The sequence below is a fragment of the Mirounga leonina genome, unplaced genomic scaffold (genome assembly GCF_011800145.1).
Source record: "Mirounga leonina isolate KUSES-001 unplaced genomic scaffold, KU_Mleo_1.0 Mir_200, whole genome shotgun sequence".
Classification (NCBI taxonomy): Eukaryota; Metazoa; Chordata; class Mammalia; order Carnivora; family Phocidae; genus Mirounga; species Mirounga leonina.
The window spans coordinates 29,301,479-29,322,167 of NW_023270503.1; the positions used below are offsets into that span (position 1 = coordinate 29,301,479).

The 20,689-nt window shown below is 44.6% G+C and overlaps 1 protein-coding gene across 1 annotated transcript in view; it reads right to left on the bottom strand.

Moving 5' to 3' along the window:
* EFTUD2 (elongation factor Tu GTP binding domain containing 2) overlaps positions 1-20,689 on the bottom strand; it is a 46,139-nt gene that overhangs the window by 21,384 nt on the left and 4,066 nt on the right. Inside the window, exons 3-11 of the mRNA XM_035027302.1 lie at positions 14,215-14,380; positions 12,668-12,746; positions 11,147-11,222; positions 10,601-10,666; positions 9,772-9,807; positions 7,631-7,721; positions 6,362-6,444; positions 3,388-3,554; positions 1,033-1,157 (exon numbers count right to left, since the gene is read on the bottom strand). Coding sequence (XP_034883193.1) covers positions 1,033-1,157; positions 3,388-3,554; positions 6,362-6,444; positions 7,631-7,721; positions 9,772-9,807; positions 10,601-10,666; positions 11,147-11,222; positions 12,668-12,746; positions 14,215-14,380 — 889 coding nt within the window. The remainder of the gene's footprint in view (positions 1-1,032; positions 1,158-3,387; positions 3,555-6,361; positions 6,445-7,630; positions 7,722-9,771; positions 9,808-10,600; positions 10,667-11,146; positions 11,223-12,667; positions 12,747-14,214; positions 14,381-20,689) is intronic.

A 20,689-nucleotide genomic window follows, 5' to 3' on the forward strand; every position in this document is an offset into this window, starting at 1 on the left:
ACTTTAATAAAATAGGCAAATGCTTATAATCCAATACTGAGTGAAAATTTATTTTGTGTTATTATATATTTTATATCTGTTATATCTTTCTCTATAAAATGTGATCTCATTTATGTAGAAAACCAAACAAAGAAAGGACTCTAACAAATATCTGCAATGGTTATGGTAATGAGGTTACGGGTGAATCTGCGTTCTTGACTAGATTTTACTGTATTTTCCAGTTCTCTACAATGAGGATGCAGTAAATATGTACATATTTAAAAAAAAAAAAAAGTTGTATTTGCCCATTTCTTTCACAAGAGCAAGCGAAGGACAACTGAGTGGGGAGAACAGAAACACTGGAGCTGCAGCACCTGTCAGCAGCGAGACCTCTCACAGAGCCTCTCCTCAGCTCTCAAAACAGGTGATCATGACCCCCCAAGGGGGCACAGAGTTTGACACTCAGGACATGGTTGTTATCATCGGAATCTGAGGGAACTGGGAAGCACAAAGGCGGAGAGCACCAGAGTCTCTTGAGTTGGGAAGCGGGTCCCAGGGCTCTGGTGTCAAGGCTCCAGGGAGCTGTAAAATCACTCAGCCGGGCATCCCAGCAGACTGCAAATCCAACGTGAGCTCTCGAGTAGGCCTATAAAATGTCGATGTGCCTAGATACGGTCGGAAAGACAGCTAGAAGCACCACGAGTGAGAGATCCCACCTTTGAGGAAGAGGTCTGAAAGAGCTGTGTGGTGGGCGTGGATCGTTCCTTTCCGATGGTATCTGTCTCGCACTGGGAGAGATTCTTATTCCTAAAATGAGCTCCCCCTTCACCCGCTTCTTCCACAGGTACCTTTATTTTTCTATTCTTTAGAAACCACTTAGCCAAAAGAAAGGGTTAGGGGCCAAAGAGAGTGACAATAATGGTTCTGACAATAACAGTTGATAAAATGCTCCCAACAGGGGACTCTGGCATGAAGCCACTTCTAAACTCTTCAGCAGGAAAGGCACACATGACTCTGGGGAAGCTGGGAGGCAGACTGCCAGCCAGAGCTTACCAAAGGTGTCAGCATAGATCTTGGCAAAGGAGCCCAGCGTGAAGCAGATGCTGTACTGGGAGCTGGAGAAGCAGACGTTGCCCAGGAGCGGGGAAAGGATCAGGTTCTCATCCGTGGAATACATGCTGAAACAGAGATGAAACAGAGTCGTGAGCGCAGAGCCAGGCCGAGCAGCAACACCGACACAACGCCTGGGGGGAAGGGCAGGGACTCAGGGTCCCAGCCTCTCTCCAGCCCTCGCCCTCAGCACGTGCTTGCATCACACACTCAGCTTTGCCAGAGGCCTGGCCCAAGAAAGTGACACGGTGGAGTTGTCCCCTAACTCCCAATAACGAGCTGATTTCCCAGAGCTGGGAACTTCATGCACAATCCTGGAGAAGATTCTGGAGAAGTTAACCACACCAAACAGACAAGGGGAAATTTGGAGGTCAGAGACAAAGATCTTGGAATACAAGAAATGAATCTAATGTGAAAGAGGAGTGCATTTTAGAGAAATCTCAATTTCACAAATACAAGCAGACATAAACACTAGAAATGGATAAATAACAAAAGATAAGGGTAACTTTGCTCCCCACTCTCATTGCCCTGTTCTCCTTTATTGTTTTGTTTAGCTTTGCTATACAAATTCATGTTAAAATTTTGTCTTAAAAGCCATGCATGCAGAAGCCACAGCATCCCAAGTTCACTAATATTTAGAAGAAAACCAGTCGTACATAGGAATCCAATCCACAACCCTAACCTTATGGACAGATTGTTTTACAGAATTTTTCTCCCCTTTAAGATTTTATTTATCTATTTGACGGGGGGGGGGGGGGGGGGGGAGAGAGAGAGAGAGAGAGAGAGAGCGAGCGCGCACGCAAGCAGGGGGAGCGGCAGGCAGAGGGAGGGAGAGAAGCAGCCTCTCCAAGCAGGGAACCCGATGGAGGGCTCGATCCCAGGACCTCAGGATCACAACCCGAGCCAAAGGCAGACGCTTAACCGACTGAGCCACCCAGGTGCCCTGCTTAACAGAATTCCTTAATTAATTTTTTAAAAAGATTTTATTTATTTATTTGACAGAGATATAGCGAGAGAGGGAACAAAAGCAGAGGGAGTGAGAGAGGGAGAAGCAGGCTTCCCGCTGAGCAGGGAGCCCGATGCAGGGCTCGGTCCCAGGACCCTGGGATCACTACCTGAGCCGAAAGCAGACGCTTAATGACTGAGTCACCCAGGCGCCCCCAGAATTTCTTAATTTAGAAGTGAAAGTATTGGCTTATAAAGAGCAGTCCCCTACCTATTCTACCCTCTCTCAAGTTATGCTCCCCTGAGGTAACTGCTTTCAACTTTTTTAAAACTTGTAGTTCGTTTGTCCCATATTCCTAAAGAAAATGTTTATGTTGCTGTTACTTGTCTAGAGGCTGAGATCTGACTTCCTATTTTGGTGATCAGGATTTCGTCGCACCCCCCACTTTAAAGGGGATACATAAAGAAGTCTGACATTTCATTTTGGGGGCTCCTGATGTTATGTTAGTTTCCAGTCATTTTTAGCCCTTCTGGGCTGTTGAGAATTAGAGCTACACACCGAGGAGGCTCCTGAAGGTAAATCTGTCTCTGGCCATGGGAATACTATCCTTAACTGGAGAGGTGTTCTCTCAAAAGGACACCCTTGTCCTGGGCCCTTTGAGGGGTCTCAAGAAGTCATCCAGTCCATCTGTCAGCCTGCAGATAAGACCGTGATTAGGATATATTTAACCTATTCTTCCAAGTCACCTTGATACCATATTCTAAGGTCTCCCAGCCATCACTCATACTTATTAATATAAGCCCACGATAGATCTTGCTGAAAAGCAACTACGTCCACAGAAACAACAGCCAACAGGTCCTTCATTTACTGAGTCTGCATTAGAAGGTAACAGCAACTAACACTATTCACTGAGCAGGTTCTATATGCCAAGCAGCGTGCTAACTGTGTTGCCTCAAATATCTATCTAATTTCTTGTAACATCCCATTAGGCAAACATTATTATTCCCCTTTCAAAGAGGTGGAAGCTGAGGTTCTAGGAGCGTAAGTTACTTGCCCAGGTTCACACACTTGGTATGGGGTGAAAGTGAGACCAATTCTAGAGGCCCAGGTATTAAGCACAACGCAGAAGTGAAGATGTGTCTTAAGCTGCACAGCTGGTTAAGGCCCGGGGTCAATGAGGCCAAGGCTGTGGAGTAAAACCCTGTAGGGCCCTGGAACGTGCCCCTCGCCTGGTCCAAAAAGCTCATTATGCACCCCAAGAAATCTGAGTTGCCTCCCAAAGGTGTTCAAGGTTAAGATTTATAAAACACAGAGTTCTTAAGGACAGGAAATCCACACCCGGCATCTTATACCTTATGAGCCCATTGACCTCATCTACGATGTGCCGCAGCTTGTAATAAGCATCGGTGGGAGGCAGTTTGAGCTCCAGGATCAGCCGGTCAATCTTGTTGATGCACACGGTGACTGCCAGCCTCTCCTGCACTGCGTGCTTGATCAGTCGCTCGGTGTTCAGCATCACCTGACACAAAGGCCCAGAAGGTGTGAGAAGAACAAAGGGCAGAAAAGTCCAGAGCAGAGCCAAAGAGGGTACTATTTGAAAATATGAAGTATGAGGAAAAGAGGACCTGGGGAAATAGATTGTTGGGTGGAAGCAGAGGGTATCTTGGCTAAAGGCTGATTCAGGACCTTGAAGAGGGCATCTGGCAGGACTGAGACATGGATAAACACATGGATGATGCTGGGAGCCAGGTCTCCCAGTGCTGGAGAAGGGGCGGAGGCAGGCTCAAGAAGCACCTGTGGTGCTGGATGGAAGTGTGGGTATTAGGATGGACACATGATTTCTTCTTTTTTTATTGTTAATCACGTTTCATATACATGTGTAGAAATAGTGATGGATGTGTGCGAGGATGCACTGTCTGTGTTCAGTGCAAGGGTCTAGAAGTAATGGACCCCAAAGCAGTGAACACACCCTGACCTTTGTTTCTAAATACCAGTCCCCATTACAAGGATCCAGAACTCCTTGAAGAAATGGCTGATTCCAGGATTGGGGCAGAGAAAGCACAAAATGAGTCTAAAACATTGGGTGCCGAAGAGTAAGAAAGTACTTAAAAAAAGATGGGACATGTCAAAAGGACAAAGAAGCCAACCTGAAGGAGCTCTATCTAACTGAATCTGGGATAGCTAGAGGATCAAGATATGTAAGGATAGTGATGGATTATAACTCACTGAATGAAAAAAAAATCCATGTATCCACACATGTGACAATAAGTTAAGCAATGAGGGAGAAGAGGAAGTCCTTCCTCACAATAGAATTCCAACCAAAAAATATAGAAGGAATTATAAAAGTTATAAAATCACCATTTGCAACTACTACGGAAATAAACTAGGAATGCTTAATGGAGGATAAAACTTGGAGTGCCAGACTGGCTCAGTTGGTGGAGTGTGCAATTCTTGGTCCTGGGGTCATGATTTTGAGCCCCACGTTGGGTGTAGAGATTAAAAAAATGTGGGGCGCCTGGGTGGCTCCATCAGTTAAGCATCCGACTCTTGGTTTCGGCTCAGGTTGTGAACTCATGAGTCATGGGACTGGGCCTAGCATCGGCCTCTGCACTCAGTGGGGAATCTGAGATTCGCTCCCTCTACCCTTCCCCCGACTTGCACCCACTCTTTCTCTCTCAAATGAATAAATAAATCTTAAAAAAAAGTAATAGATGATAAAACCAGCATGCAAAGTTTGCAAAGGAGTATAATGTATATATAGACTCAAGGTATATCTCCACAAATTATTTATTACTGAGGGAAAATAGTAACTTTACACTGGGGAAACCTGGCAAACCCACCTTAACCAAGCAACCAAAGTTAGTATCACCAGTAATGCGATAAGGTGACACCCAGGGCCTCCTGATGTGATGGACTAAGAAGAACACAACTACGTTCATGTAGCATTCCTGCCAAAAATAACCTGAACATAACCATGAGCAAACATTCAACAAACCCAAATGGAGACATTCTACAAAACAAATATAGCTTATACTCTTCAAAAATGCCGTCATAAAGGACCAAGAAAACCTATTGAACAGTTCTAATTAAGAGACTAAGGTAGACATGAGGACTGAATGCTAGGCAGCATCCTTGATCAGGAAAAAAAAAAAATTCTTCTTTTTTTTTTTTTTTTAAGATTTTATCTATTAATTTGACAGAGAGAGAGAGTATAAGCCCAAGCAGGGGGAGTGGCAGAGGGAGAGGGAGAAGCAGGCTTCCCGTGGAACAGAGAGCCCGATGCGGGGCTCGATCCTAGGACCCTGGGATCATGACCTATGCTGAAGGCAGACACTTAACCAAATGAGCCACCCAGGTGCCCCAGGAAAAAAAAATTCTATAAAGGACACTACTAGGATAGTTAGTGACATGCAGTAAGGTCTAGAGAAAAAGATCTACACAGCATATTGTATCAGTGTTAAATTCCCTGATTCTGGGAACTGTATTCTGGTCATGTAAGTAAATGCCCTTGTTCTGAGGTAACATGTTGAAATATTTCACTTTCAAACAATTCAAGGGGAAAATATGCACACACTCACATATGCGTGGGTACATGTACAGAAAAAGAATTACAAAGCAAATGACAGTGTACTCCTGTACTGTTTTTGCAACTTTCCAATAAATTTGAAATTATTCCAAAATGAAGTCAAATGGGGGAGAGGGGAGGGAGCAACTCTGGCTCCCTCTGCTGGCTATCTCATCAATGACCACATGAATAAAGTTAGCCAAATTACCTAATCTTTCAGTTTAGAAATACATCAGACATCTTGGGTCTTTTAACTCTAATCTCTCTAGTTTAGAAAAACGCATTAACATTTAAAATCCATTTACATGAATATACTCTCCTCCTTCTCTTTTTAATTACATTAGTCATTTTATTTTGGGTCCTATCATTTTGAGCCTCACTGAACAGGGAGTGCGGGACTCATACTGAGAACTAATTTTGTCTTTTTTTTTTTTTTTAAATAGATTTTAGTTATTTATTTGACAGAGAGAGACACAGCAAGAGAGGGAACACAAGCAGGGGGAGTGAGAGGGAGAAGCAGGCCTCCCACGGAGCAGAGAGCCCGATGCGGGGCTCGATCCCAGGACCCTGGGATTATGACCTGAGCCGAAGGCAGACGCTTAATGATGGAGCTACCCAGGCACCCCTTGAGAACTAATTTTGAACTTCATAATGCTGCCTTAATTTCAAAGCAATTGTGAGCCTTAATCCCACAGACATTTAATCGCGTGGGGCAAACCTAACAGGGAGGAGGGGTCCTAAGAGAGTAAAGGCAGACTCACGCCTTCAGCAGCATCGATAAAAAGGACAACTCCATCTGAGATGCGCAAGCCAGCCGTGACCTCATCAGAAAAATTCACATGTCCTGTAAGACAAATACCAAGTAAGTCACTACCTGCGTGGTGCCAGGTGCCAGGATGAGGCACAATTAACTTGCAGGTGGTCTGAGGGAACACTGCAAAGCATGTGAACCCCCAAATATGCCCTTTCCCTTCTTCCCACAGCTCCCCGCCGTGTATAAAATTCCACCAGTTAGAGTTACATGCTTGGATTAAACTTTCATACAGCAGGTCCCCAAACACAAAAAGAATGAAGTGTTCTGTATGCCCTAGGAGGGCGTAACATCTCGACATTCATACACCAGCTCAGCCTCAACAGCAGTAAGCAGAGTTCTGTGGGGGCAGAGGATAATTCAGAGGCAGGAGAAAGGGCAAGAAAGGCCTGGGGCACAGGAGACAATTCCTGGCAAGGTGCTGCTGGTGGTGGAAGGGGCTCAGAGGTATCAGGGCACTGGGCACCTGAGGCTGAGAAGGTCAATTTGTCAAAACTCCAATGTTTCTATTTAAAACTCTGCCCTGAGTTGGTCCTTTCCGTAAGATGAAGACAGAGTCAGCCACAGGGCAAGGTACGCTGCTCCTACGATGACCTGTTGGTTGTGTTGACCCCCTGGCCTCCTTCAAAGGACTGAGAGCGCCTGAGGCCAGGGCCTTGTCTGACTCACCCTTGTTACCAAGCGCCTAGCATGGGGCCTGACACAGGCTGAAATGAGTCAATGAATGAGATTCCCCAATATTTAAATATTTTAGGGCAAAGAGAGGGGCGAAACAGAAAGCCTGGCTCACAGTGTCTGCGAATTAACTAGTCAGGAGCAAAGGAGACCGTGGAAAACAGCAAAGGAGACCGTGGAAAACAGGAGACCGTGGATCTCAATGAAAGGGGAAGTGAAGGGAATGTAAACACAAAGATGAAGTGCTCTATTCTGTTCTGGAAGAACGAGAACACAAAAAAACAAAGAGGGTAAGGTTCTTTTTTTTTTTTTAACTGTTTTTTTTTTTTTAAAGATTTTATTTATTTATTTGACAGAGAGAGACACAGCGAGAGAGGGAACACAAGCAGGGGGAGTGGGAGAGGGAGAAGCAGGCTTCCCGCCGAGTGGGGCTCGATCCCAGGACCCTGGAATCATGACCTGAGCCGAAGGCAGACGCTTAACGACTGAGCCACCCAGGCGCCCCAAAGAGGGTAATGTTCTGATAGAAAAAGGAATGTCCTACCTGGAGTGTCCATGATATTGAAGAGGTAAGATTTTCCTTTGGTATCTGGCAAGACCACCGTCACAGGAGTGCTTTTGATGCCAACACCTCTCTGAAAGTCACAAAGAAGAGAGAGCAGTCAAGACTTCTTCCTACGCAAGAGGGCTTCCTTCTGCTCTTGGGGCTTGCCGGCTGCTAGTAAGTTACACTGATGTCTCTCCTTGAGTGTGATTTTTATCTAAGCCTCTAACCAGAATGACCCTTGAAGATGAAATATCTTGGTGTTAAACATCATTTTTGCGGGGTTTTGGTTCAAATACAAAAAAAAAAGTAAAAATAAAACTGAACAAGCAAGTAAAGCAGGATTAAACCTAACAGAGAATCCAGCATCCTACAATCTTACCTTCATACACTGCTAACAAAAACAATAACTGAAGCATCATGTAAGTAAAAAGAAACACCCTGGGGCATTTTAGGGTTTAAAAAACCATGATGCCCTTTCTGCCCCTGCTGCCTCGTGGTGCCCATGAAAAAGCTTGTGGCAAAGAGGGGACCAAAAAAAAAAAAAAAAGCAAGTTCTGGACTTTACCTTGACTGCCCCCCCTCAGTGGAAGATGGGATCATGGATGCCACCATTTTTGAACAGTTTCTTCAAGAGAGAATCAAAGTGAATGGCAAAGTTAGGAATCTTGGTGGAGGGGTTGTAACCATTGAAAGGTGCAAGAGCAAGATTACTGTAACTTCCGAAGTGCCTTTTTCCAAAAGGTATTTAAAATATCTCCCCAAAAAATATGTGAAGAAGAATAATCTATGTGACTGCGAGCAGTTGCCAACTGCAAAGACAGTTATGAATTGTGTTGTTTCCAGATTAACCAGGATGAACAGGAAGATTAAAATGCATTTATCTGAAATATTTTATATGAGTTCTTGATTAAACCTTGGGAACCAAAAAAAAAAAAATTACACACACACATATAAAAGCTATAACAAGAGGGGCTCCTGGCTGGCTCAGTCAGTAGAGCATGCGACTCTTTACCTTGGGGATGTGAGTACGAGCCCCACATTGGTTGTGAAGATTACTTTAAAAAGAAAAAAAAAAAAAAAAATCTATGTAAAAAAAAAAAGCTAGGGGCGCCTGGGTGGCTCAGTTGGTTAAGTATCCAACTTTTCTTTTTTAATGGATTTTTTTTTTTTAAGATTTTATTTATTTATTTGACAGAGAGAGCACAAGTAGGGGGAGTAGCAGGCAGAGGGAGAAGCAGGCTCCCCGCAGAGCAGGGGCAGCCCGACGTGGGACTTGATCCCAGGACTCCGGGACCATGACCTGAGCCAAAGGCAGTTGCTCAGCCAACTGAGCCATCCAGGCGCCCTAAGTATCCAACTCTTGACTCAGGGTTGAGAGTTCAAGCGCAGAGTTGGGCTCCATGCTGGGGGTGGAACCTACTTTAAAAAAAAAAGTTATAACAAGAAGTATAAAAAAATCTAGCCAAACATATTAAAAAACAATAATAGCTAACATATGTTGATTGCTTATCATAAGCCTGCACTGCTCAAAGTTCCTTTAGTAAATCACACTTACGAACTTGAGCTCTCCATATGGCTAAGAAAAAGAGACAGAAATAAAGGAGAGAGAAAAGAGAGGGGTCAGAGAGTAGGGGAAAGATCCAGGGAAGAAACACCCACCAGCTGGAATGGGAAAGACAGCGATGTATGCTCACTGCTTTACATAGAAGAGAAGCACAAAGACAGAGGAAGCCACTCTCAAAGAGAAACTACTCCTAGAAAGAGATCATCATGTGGATGGAATCATCGTACAGATTTAAGGATGATGTCATTTAAAAAATTCTGTTGTTTCTATATAACTGAGAGCATTAATGTAGACATCACCTCTTAGCATTTGCCCTCCTAGGCCAAATTAAATCCAGTCAAGGGTAGGAAGGTCCCTCCACCTACCCTACCGCTTGCCTGCCCTGCTCTCTTTCAAGTACTAGATCAGGGGATGACCGGCAGAAGCTACGAGATAAAGAGGTGTGAGACGGGAAAGAGAGGGGGGGTGCAGTACAGAGCAAAGTGTTAACATAAAGGCTCCCCCACATTCCCTGAAGAGCCGGACCCGCTGGGTCCAATGTGGTCAACAGTCAGATTTCCCCAGGCACACTTACCTCTTGTTCTGTGAAGAGAATGTCAGTATAGCACAGCTTTAAAAAAAAAAAAAAAAAGCGCTGTTACCACCTGACTCCAGACTCCTCTCCCACACAAACCATTAATCGCCTTCCTCCACCAGCCCCCAACTCAAGGCTTTCTGCCTCAGGAGGATACACGGAAGACAGAAGGGTATCCTACAGAAATTCCAGACAATAAAACCAGTGCCCTCTCAGATGGAAAATGTTCCTGGATGGGTGTTTTTGGGGGCGGTTAGGGTGATCAATGAGGACCAGGTATGGCTGGAGAGCTAAATTTTATCAAATGCACTGAATTCTGAAGTGGTGAAGGGAGACACATGCAGCCTTTATGGAACCCCCCGCATGTCAAAACACTCAATCTAGCAGACATGGAGCATTTATTGCACTGAGACTTGTAGCCACATTTGGCCTCATTCACTGGCATTTAAATTTATCATGGAAACAACAAGGTCCAATTGTATTATATTTATAGAGTAGGCTATAAATACCATGACAGGAAAGAATAGGCTATAAAAGTCAGGACATATCAGAACAGAGGAAAGATCCCAAGTGCAGAACAGATCATCCCAAAATACTGCAGGTTAATATTCTCTATGCTCCTAAGAAAGTTAAAATTACTTTCTTTAAAGCTATGAATAGAGATTACAATTATAAAGCAGCACTTTGTAGGCGTCATTATTTATGAGAGTGGGAAGGTGGAAGGAAGGGGAAGGAGAGAGACACCTCTGTATATTATGAATGGTTCATCCTAAACCTTCTACAGATTTTCTTTTTTTTTTTTTGTTCCTTCCACAGATTTTCTACTTACATCTTGGTCATAGCGCTTCCTGATTTCCGGGTGAGTCTGCTCTATTAAACAATCTACAAAACATGTCTGAAAGGGAAGAGAAGGTTAAGATATGTTAAGCACAAAGGAAAATCTACTCTACCCTTCTCTCAGTGCCCAATATACCACATAATTTAGGGATAAGGAGAGGAAGAGGAGAGCAAGGAGGATTATGGGACATCAAGGGATTAACAGTGAAGCCATAGGATTATTTTCAAATGAAAGATGAAATCTTCCTTGGACAAACATTCCCCTAGGAAATGAAAACTTATAAAATCAGAGTAAGGCTCAATTTCCCCTCTTCTGTCCAGATGTAGACACAAGGCTGCAAGTGGCTTAGAAACAGGCTCCATCTGCTGCTCAGGAAAAGCTAGAATTTCACAGCAGGTTTCCCACTAGGCACGGAGGCCCCCCAGAGTCAGGAGATCCAGCATTATGGCCTCAAACCCCAACCTGTGACTCTGAGGGCTGAAAAAATGAGCAGGAACAAAGAGAAATCCTGTTCCCAGTAGCTGAAAATTCTCTCACCTTGCCATGGTGGAGATGGCCACAGAGGGTCACATTTCTGATGAGTTCCGAGTTATCCATCAGATCTGCCAAGAAACTGAAAGGAGAAAGGAAAAGAGAAAAGGGACTTTGGCAAAAGCTTCCAAATGGGAAGTGGTGCAAAGGGGTTTCATGTATTTTGTCAGGAACAACTTTCAGACCAACTGGAGAATGCTCAGAGGCAGACATGAATTTCTGTATCTACACTGGTCTGGCTCTGGAAATGGAAGACACTTTTCCATGAAGTAACACAACCCACGAAAAGAGATTTCAAAAGCAAATAAGAAAAGCAAAACCAAATACCAGCATGCATGCACACACATACACAAGCACTGTTCCTTTCAAAATCCTCAGGTTACATTTATTCCATTTATGCATTTATTCTATTAATGCAAAGGGGACTTAAAATTACTTTGAGAGCTTCTCTTTTTAAGATTTAAAAAATTTTAGAGATAGAGAGAAGAGGGGGTGAGGGAGGGAGGAGCAAAGAGAGAGGGATAAGCAGACTTCGTGCTGAGCGCAGAGTCTGACGTAGGGCTCAATCCCGCAACTCTGAGATCACGACCTGAGCCAAAATCAAGAGTGGAACGCTTAACCAACTGAGCCACCCAGGCACCCCAGCTTCTCTTTTGAAATTGCCCTCAGAGCTAGTTAACAAAACTTTTCAGAAAACTCCATCTCATTAATGATGCTGAGGAGTTCCAACTTGATCAAAACCAGCACTGTCTTTCTTGCTTATCACCCACATTAACTCATGGCAAGTAGCCTTCAGAGGACTTTGGCTCTTTGAAACATCTAGGACGCTTTCAAAGATTTGAGATTTAAAAAAAAAAATCACCACTGAGAACACAAGGGAAGCTGACGAAAGTTCTAAAGCCAACTGAAAAGTTGTTTAAAAAATGGCTGAATGTTGGCAGGTGAGCTGACCATTCAGAAGAGATCCCACTCTTTCGGACATACTAAATGTCAATATTTTTTTTTAAAAAAAAAAGGAGTTTCATTACCTAATAATGAGTCCCAAGCACTTCAATATAGGAGGACCTTACAAGTGCATTTCATCAATGAAAATATTTTCAGAAAGCCTGCAGTATGAAGAGTCTAAACTACTCTACACATGTATCCACCTACTTATACCCTCCTCTCCAAAATAAAGAGTTGTTATATTCCCCAAACACTAAGCAATCTTACCAAGTCAAAATAGGCTCTGGTGGCCCCAACACTGATGATTACAATACCCAGTTCTGCCTCAAAGGCCGGCTTCTAATACCCAACTAAAGGATTGGAAGAGAAAAGGCCGAGATCTAAATGAGATCCAAAAGAAAATTTAAGATTGGCTTAACTTTTCCAGCAACCGTATGCTCAAGGAAAATTCTGACAAATTGTAGGAGAGGATTTTTGCTTTTTCAATTCACTAGCTACTTCAACCACAAACCACATCCTACATCCACAGAAAAATGAACCCACACTATTTGTGCAGAGAGGCAGAGAGACCTTATAACTTACTCCATTTCATACACCGTGACAGGTAATGTCTGCTCCATCAGAGTGAATTTCTTGGTTTTCACTGGCTTAATAATAGGTTCTAGCGGGGGGGGGGAAAAAAAGTAGTGATGTGCAGGTTGGCATAAAACATAAAAATACAGAGCCCCATTCCATTAGACTAAGCTTTCATTTTATTTTTTTAAATATTTATTTGAGAGGGAGAGAGAGCGTGCAGGGGGAAGGGCTGAGGAAGGAGAAAGAGACTCTCAAGCAGACTCCCCGCTGAGTATGGAGCCTGATGCAGGGCTTGATCTCATGACCCTGAGGCCATGACCTGAGCCAAAACCAAAAGTCGGATGCTCAACCGACTAAGCCATGCAGGCGCCCCTAGACTGAGTTTTCATAATGTATATGTGACATCAATTTATGTTATTCTCAAGGACCACTCATATGTTGAAACAAGTTCTGGAAATGCTGTTTGGCACTAGACAGTGAAGGATCTGGAACTGTGGACTGAGAAGTTTGCACTTCATTTTGTGGGAGGAAGGGAGAGGGACTGGATATAGGCTGAGGTCAATGTCAGTTCAAAACCTCTCCTTGCATTTATAAAATCTAACCACTTCTCAGAAGATCAATGAAAAGGATATAAGAAGTAGAAAACTGGCACTGTGAGGACTGGTTAAAGGAGTTAGGATGATTTCTTTTCTTTTTTTTTTTTAAATATTTTATTTTATTTTATTTCAGAGAGAGAGTGAGAGAGAGAGAACACAAGAGGGGGGGAGTGGGAGAGGGAGAAGCAGACTCCCCGCTGAGCAAGGAGCCCGATGTGGGGCTCGATCCCAGGACCCTGGGATCATGACCTGAGCCGAAGGCAGATGCTTAACGACTGAGCCACCCAGGCGTCCCTAGGAGTTAGGATGATTTCGATGGAAAAACAGATCACACCAGAGGGAGAACTTAAAAATACTTAAAAATAGTCTTTAAGTTGGGGCACCTGGGTGGCTCAGTCGGTTAAGTGTCCAACTCTTGATCTCAGCTCAGGTCTTAATCTCGGGGTCGTAAGCTCAAGCCCGTTGTTGGGTTCCATGCCGGGCATGGAGCCTGCATAAAAAACAAAACAGGGGCGCCTGGGTGGCTCAGTTAATTAAGTGTCTGCCTTTGGTTCAGGTCATGATCCCAGCGTCCGGGGATCAAGTCCCGCATCAGGCTCCCTGCTCAGCCATTCCCCCTGCTTGTGCTCTCTGACAAAGAAATAAATAAAATCTTTAAAAACAAATAATAAACAAAACAAAAACCCAAAACCTCAAAACAAAACAAACAAAAATAGTCTTTAAGCACCTAAACAGATATTCAGTAAATAAAGAAGTAACTCCCATTTGCTTTGTAACAAGCTACGAGTTTGTACTGAATATTAAAACAGGGTAAAAGGAATCTCAATCCAGAAGCAGTACCTGAAAATAGTAGAGAGAAGCGAATCATTCACTGAACTTTCAACACTGCTGACAGCTATGACCTGAGGTTTTCCAGACTCCATCTCACCTCTCCCAACCTGGTGCCTCCGGACTTACCGGTGAGAGGCTGGGTGTCTTCTTCCTGAACGATGGTCTCCACCTCAGGGCCGTACACCTCCTCAGCTGTGGGGTAGTACTTCTTGTCCTCGTGTAGCACGACCTCCATCCCAGGGTGGTCCTCATCATGGTCTCCTACATCATCGTCGTCATCGTCATCATCCATCTAAGAGCAAGAGAGGGGAGGAGGGCAGGAGAGGTGTGCACCTTCCTTCTCAGTGACTGTCTACGTTATACGAGTTAAGAGCAATGACTCCCCAGGCTTGGCAGCTTCTTATTTTGAGTTCTGTGCCAAAGAGTCAGCAGGGCAGGTCCTGCTCTTATGTGATCCTTCACAGTAAGCCATGGCTACCGACGGCTCTCTGGCTTCAAGCTAGCCCCTTCTTAAATGTGGGCCACCGGTCACAAGTGGATCAAGACTGGAGAAAACAAATGGCTTATCATAGCATATCCTTTTTTTTTAAGATTTTATTTATTCATTTGACACAGAGAGAGAGAGAGCACAAGCAAGGGGAGCTGCAGGCAGAGGGAGAGGCAGACCCCCCGCTGAGCAAGCAGCCCGACGTGGGACTCGATCCCAAGCCCTGAGATCATGACCCGAGCCAAAGGCAGACGCTCAACCGACTGAGCCACCCAGGCGCCCATAATGAACCACTTTTTGCACGCCCGTATTGAAACACCACTCCTTATTTCTTTAGGATAATTTCTATTAGCAAAACTGCTGGGCTGAAGGGTCTGAATACTTCAAGGTTCTGCTACATGTCTGCTCTGCGGCGATGTCTCCTCAGTGCTCACGTGGGCAGCGCACGAGAGCACAACACAGTTGGGAATTAGATGAGAGGAAACAGCCTGATTGTCCAATCATTCACTCAGTAAATAGTTAACAGCCATCGACCACATGCAGGCACTTTTTTTTTTCTTTCTTTCTTTCTTTTTTAAAGATTTTATTTATTTATTTGACAGACACACAGCAAGAGAGGGAACACAAGCAGGGGGAGTGGGAGAGGGAGAAGCAGGCTTTCCGCGGAGCAGGGAGCCCGATGCGGGGCTCGATCCCAGGACCCTGGGATCATGACCTGAGCCGAAGGCAGATGCCCAATGACTGAGCCACCCAGGCGCTCCAAATACCTTTTTTTAAAAAAAGATTTATTTATTTGAGAGAGAGTGAGTGAGGGTAAGCGAGCAGGTGGAGGGGCAAAGGGAGGAGGAGTGATAGTCCGAAGCAGACTCCGTGTGAAGCCTGACGAGAGGCTCAATCTCACAACGCTGAGATCACTTGTGAGATCATGACCTGAGCCAAAACCAAGAGTCAGAGCTTAACCGACTGCGACACCCCGGCTCCCCTCAACAAATACCTCCTGGGCACTTACTATGTACCAGACGCTGCTCTAGTGTTGATAATATAGCAATGGAAAAAAAAGAGGTGATGACATTTGAGTAAAACTCTGAAGGAAGAGAGAAGCTCCACAAATGGCTGAGGAAGAGCATTCTAGTTGACTGGAACAAATGCGAAGGACCTGGGCCAAAAGGATTAGCAAGGAAGAGGAGAACAGCATAGAAGTTTGAGAGTCCTTAGTGAACAGAATGCATCTGATAGAGTGGATGAGATCACCAGGGAGTGAGCGTACTAAGAGAAGAGGTATGAGGAACGGAGCCTTGGGGTCTGTTGACATTTAGAGGCCAGGGAGATGAGGAGTCCCCAGCAGCAAAGATGGAGAAGGAACGGGCCAATGAGGAGAAGAAAAACCAGGGGGGTTCCATGGAAGCCAATGGAAGAGAAGATTTTAAGGAGGGAGTGATCAGCCAGGTCGGTCAAAGGCTGCAGACAGGTCAAGTAAGAGGAGGATGGGGCCTGGGGCCGAGGTCACTGGCGCTGAGGAAAGGGAGAAGCAGAGGACAGAAATGGGTTTGAGAGGATGTGGAGACAGCAAGTACCAAAAACTGTTTTGAGGCATGCTGCAGTGGGAAGCAGGGTAATGGGATGAATTCAGAGAAATACCAGCATGTCTGTATGCTGACAGGGATGATCTAGCAGAGGGAAAACTGACACAGGAGCGGGGGGAGGGGGGGGGGACAGACTGCTGGGGTGCTGGTCTCATGCAGGTGAGAAGGGGTGGGACCTAGTTTCTAGTAGATAACAACACAAACAAACCATCCCTAAGAACAGGAGGGAAGGCATATGGCACAGATGCAGGGAGGCAGGTAGAGGTACTGGTGGGAGCCCGTTTTCCTTCACACAAATCCCAGCATGTCAAATGCTTTCTTAAAAAGAACAAAAAAGGGGCGCCTGGGTGGCTCAGTTGTTAAGCATCTGCCTTCGGCTCAGGTCATGATCCCAGGGTCCTGGGATCGAGCCCCGCATCGGGCTCCTTGCTCTGCAGGAAGCCTGCTTCTCCCTCTCCCACTCCCGCTGCTTGTGTTCCCTCTCTCGCTGTGTCTCTCGCTGTCAAATAAATAAATAAAATCTTAAAAAAAAAAAAAAAAACGGGGGGGGGGGCGCCTGGGTGGCTCAGTTGGTTAAGCGACTGCGTTCAGCTCAGGTCATGATCCTGGAGTCCCTGGATCGAGTCCCGCATCGGGCTCCCTGCTCGGCAGGGAGTCTGCTTCTCCCTCTGACCCTCCTCCCTCTCATGCTCTCTGTCTCTCATTCTCTCTGTCTCAAATAAATAAATAAAATCTAAAAAAAAAAAAAAAAGAACAAAAAACTCCAGTGGTGTGCTGACTGGCTACCTCCTACCATCCTTACGCTCTTCTTCAATTAACGCAGTCTGACGTTACATTAGCTCTTTGGATAGCCGTACATATCCTACTCATGGGGGCCCCAAAACAGCTATCAAGCCAGTTTCCTCCTGCCCCATACTGCTGAATGCATTTTGCAATCTAATTGTAGGATTTTATGTAATAATTTCCAACTACCTGTAATTATTTCTAGCTGGGTGTCCTGTTGGTAACTCAAACTTGACAAGTCTAAAATAAAACTATGCAAGTGTCTTTTCCTCATTTCTATTTGTCTGTTAATAACCAGTGTTCTGCTCATCATCCCACCCACCCCAATTTCTCCCCTCTAACTCCACACCTGTGCACCCTTCCACTGTGATAAGCTCCTGGCCTCCTGACTCTCCCTTCACTAAAGGTCCCAGCATGTTGCTTTGATCATGTTACCCCTTCCTCCCCGTTCTCCACTCGAGGCCTTAGGGTCTGGTCCCTCCTCTGTGCTTCACTCCTACAGCCGTCCTCTAGGGACTGTGCTTTGGCAATTGGGAGGAGGAATCATTTCCTCTTAACATGCTACCTCTGGGCCCCTGCTCACTGTACTCCTTTCAAGAATGTCCTTCTTTCTCTCCTGTCTCCATTATCAAAATCCTACACATCTCTTTACTATTATATACTTCAATAAAAAATGTTTTTAAGGGCACCTGGGTGGCTTAGTTGGTTGGGCATCTGCCTTTGGCTCAGGTCATGATCTCAGGGCCCTGGGATCGGGCCCTGCATTGGGCTCTCTGCTTGGCGGTGAGTCTGCTTCTCCCTCTTCCTCTGTGATCTCTCTTGCTTTTGCTCTCTCTCAAATAAATAAAATCTTTAAAAACAATGTTTTTATAAAATCTTTAAAAAACAATGTTTTAAAAAAAAATCTGTGCTGGGTGCCTGGGTGGCTCAGTTGGTTAAGTGTCTGCCTTTGGCTCGGGTTGTGATCCCAGGGTCCTGGGACTGAGTCCCACATCCGAGCCTGCTTCTCCCTCTCCCCGCTGCTCATGCTCTATCTCTCTCAAATAAATAAAATCTTAAAAAAAGGTAAACATAAAAAAAGAAAAAAAATCTGTGCATGCAAATCTTCCATGTGGACTGGGAGGCCACAGGAACTCTCACTCTGCTGGGAGGAGTATGGACTAGTGCTGGTAAGTGGAGGAACAATCTGATTGCACTTAGTAAAAACCCCTTAACTAAGTATAAACACATTCAGTATGTACATGATCCCGTGATCAGCAACTCTGCTTTTGGGAAGGTAACTCAAAGACATTTTCACATGGTGCGGGAGGGACATATCTGCAAATATCCACTACAGCATTATTTGTATGAGGGGAGGCTGGTGGCAGGTCACCCTGGTGCCCATCGATAAGAAAGTAATGCACACCAGGGATTACTGAGCAGCAGTCCAAAGCCAGACCAGACAGACACACAGCACCAGAGACGGATCCTAAACCACAACACTTACCACAATGCTGGGTGGCAAAAGTGAGAAGCAGAAAGATGCAGACAAGCCACTACCACTTACAGTATTTACATTAATAATGCAACCATTCACATTTTGTAGCTCATACAAAAATTCACACGCACATGCTACAATTACTATAGTAATAGCATGAGGAAGAGATACAAAGGAATTAGTAAGTTAATGAAACAAGAGCAGAGCCCTGCACAAGCAACAATACCGAGGAGCATGAACCAGAGTGGGATGAACTCAACACTCGGTACTGAGCTGAAAATGTTCACACAGGGCCTAGGTGGTCCTTTTGCTTTAAAGGATTTCTAACAGCTTTAGTGAAACAGAATTCACACTTCACACAATTCACCCATTTTCAATGCACAATCCAGTGGTTTTTAGTATATTCAGAGCTGTGCAACCATCACCATAAACGATGTCAGACGGTCACCCCAAAAAGAAACCCTGTACCCTTTGGCCATCACTCCCCAATTCCATGCCCCAAAACGAAGGCAACCATTAATCACTCCACTTCCTATCCCTACAGATGCCTAGTCAGTCTTCGGCTCCACTATGAATGTCACTTCCTCAGATACCCTTCTCAGTCATCCCAGCCAGAAATGATCCCCCCTTATTAACTATTACTGTATTACTAAGTTGAAATGATCTGAATGGGGCACCTGACTGGTTGGGTTGGTGGAGCACACAACTCTTGACTCCGGATTGTGAGTGTGAGTCCCACGCTGGGTGTGGAGATTACTTAAAAATAAAATCTTGAAGAAAAACATAAAAATAAGATGATAAAATAATCTAAATGGTACTTGTCCTTCCCTGCTTCATACTATAAATATTTTTTTGTACTTCATCTCTCCTGGTGAGCAGTAGGTTCCTGGAAGGCAGAGATAGTGCCTTGGCTCTCTCCGTATCATGATTCCTTGGAAATAGTAAGTGATTACAAATACAAGTGATTACAAATACTTAATGAATGAATGAATTTATTTACTTAGCCTGGAATTCAAGTATGTTGAGATCACTCTGAATTTAGAATCCCTTATCCAGTGTGTTAGCTTATGTCATGTGTGAATTTTATAAACTTCCCTTCTCTATCTTCACCTGCACCATCGATAAAAAGGTTGAAAAGAGGGGCGCCTGGTTGGCTCAGTAGTCAAGCGTCTGCCTTCGGCTCAGGTCGTGATCCCAGGGTGGCTGGGATCGAGCCCTGCACTGGGCTCCCTGCTCAGCAGGAAGCCTGCTTCTCCCTCTCCCACTCCCCCTGCTTGTGTTCCTTCTCTCACTTTGTCTCTGTCAAATAAATAAACAAAATCTTAAAAAAAAAAAAAATAAACAACAACAAAAAGGTTGAAAAGAATGGGACCAAGCATGGATGCCTGGGGCATGTCACCTCTGGTGGTGATCCATTAATCAACACTCTTTGGGTCTCACTGTTCTATCAGCTGTGACCTCTCCTAACTTTATTATGACCCAACCCCTATTCTTTCCACAGGGACATCATGAGTTACAATGATTACCTTACGAAAAGTGAAATGGAATAAGGACCAAGAAGACTTTCTATCTATCTGATCTGCATGAGAATGTATTCACAAATTGCTTATAAAATGAAAACTACTTTAAAGTATTTTTAAAAAGAAAAACCTGGTTTATAAAAAAAATTAAAAACTTCAAATGCCTTATTCAAATCAAGATACATAATGTCCACAGCATACCCAACCTATAACTCAATCTAGTAATCATATCGAGAAAATCATTTTTTTTTTTAAAGATTTTATTTATTTGACAGAGAGAGATACAGCGAGAGAGGGAACACAAGCAGCGGGAGTGGGAGAGGGAGAAGCAGGCTTCCCGCCGAGCAGGGAGCCCGATGTGGGGCTTGATCCCAGGACCCTGGGACCATGACCTGAGCCGAAGGCAGACGCTTAACGACTGAGCCACCCAGGCGCCCCGAGAAAATCATTTTTATAAAACTCACATGAGCTTCCTAAGAGTTTAACAATCACTTGTTTTAAAATTCCTTCCATCATTTTTACATCCACACATACTAGTCAGTAGTTTCTGAAATGTAGTGCCATTACCTTCATCTTTGAAAAGTAGAAAAGTTGCCTGATTCACTTGCTAGCACCACAGCCATTCCCCAGTTCATTAAAGATGGCCACAATGGCTCTCTCGGCTTCACTCTGCCAGGTCTCCCCCACCACACCGACCTAGGATATAATTCATCTGAACCTGAAGACTTGAACACACCTAAAACTGCAAGAT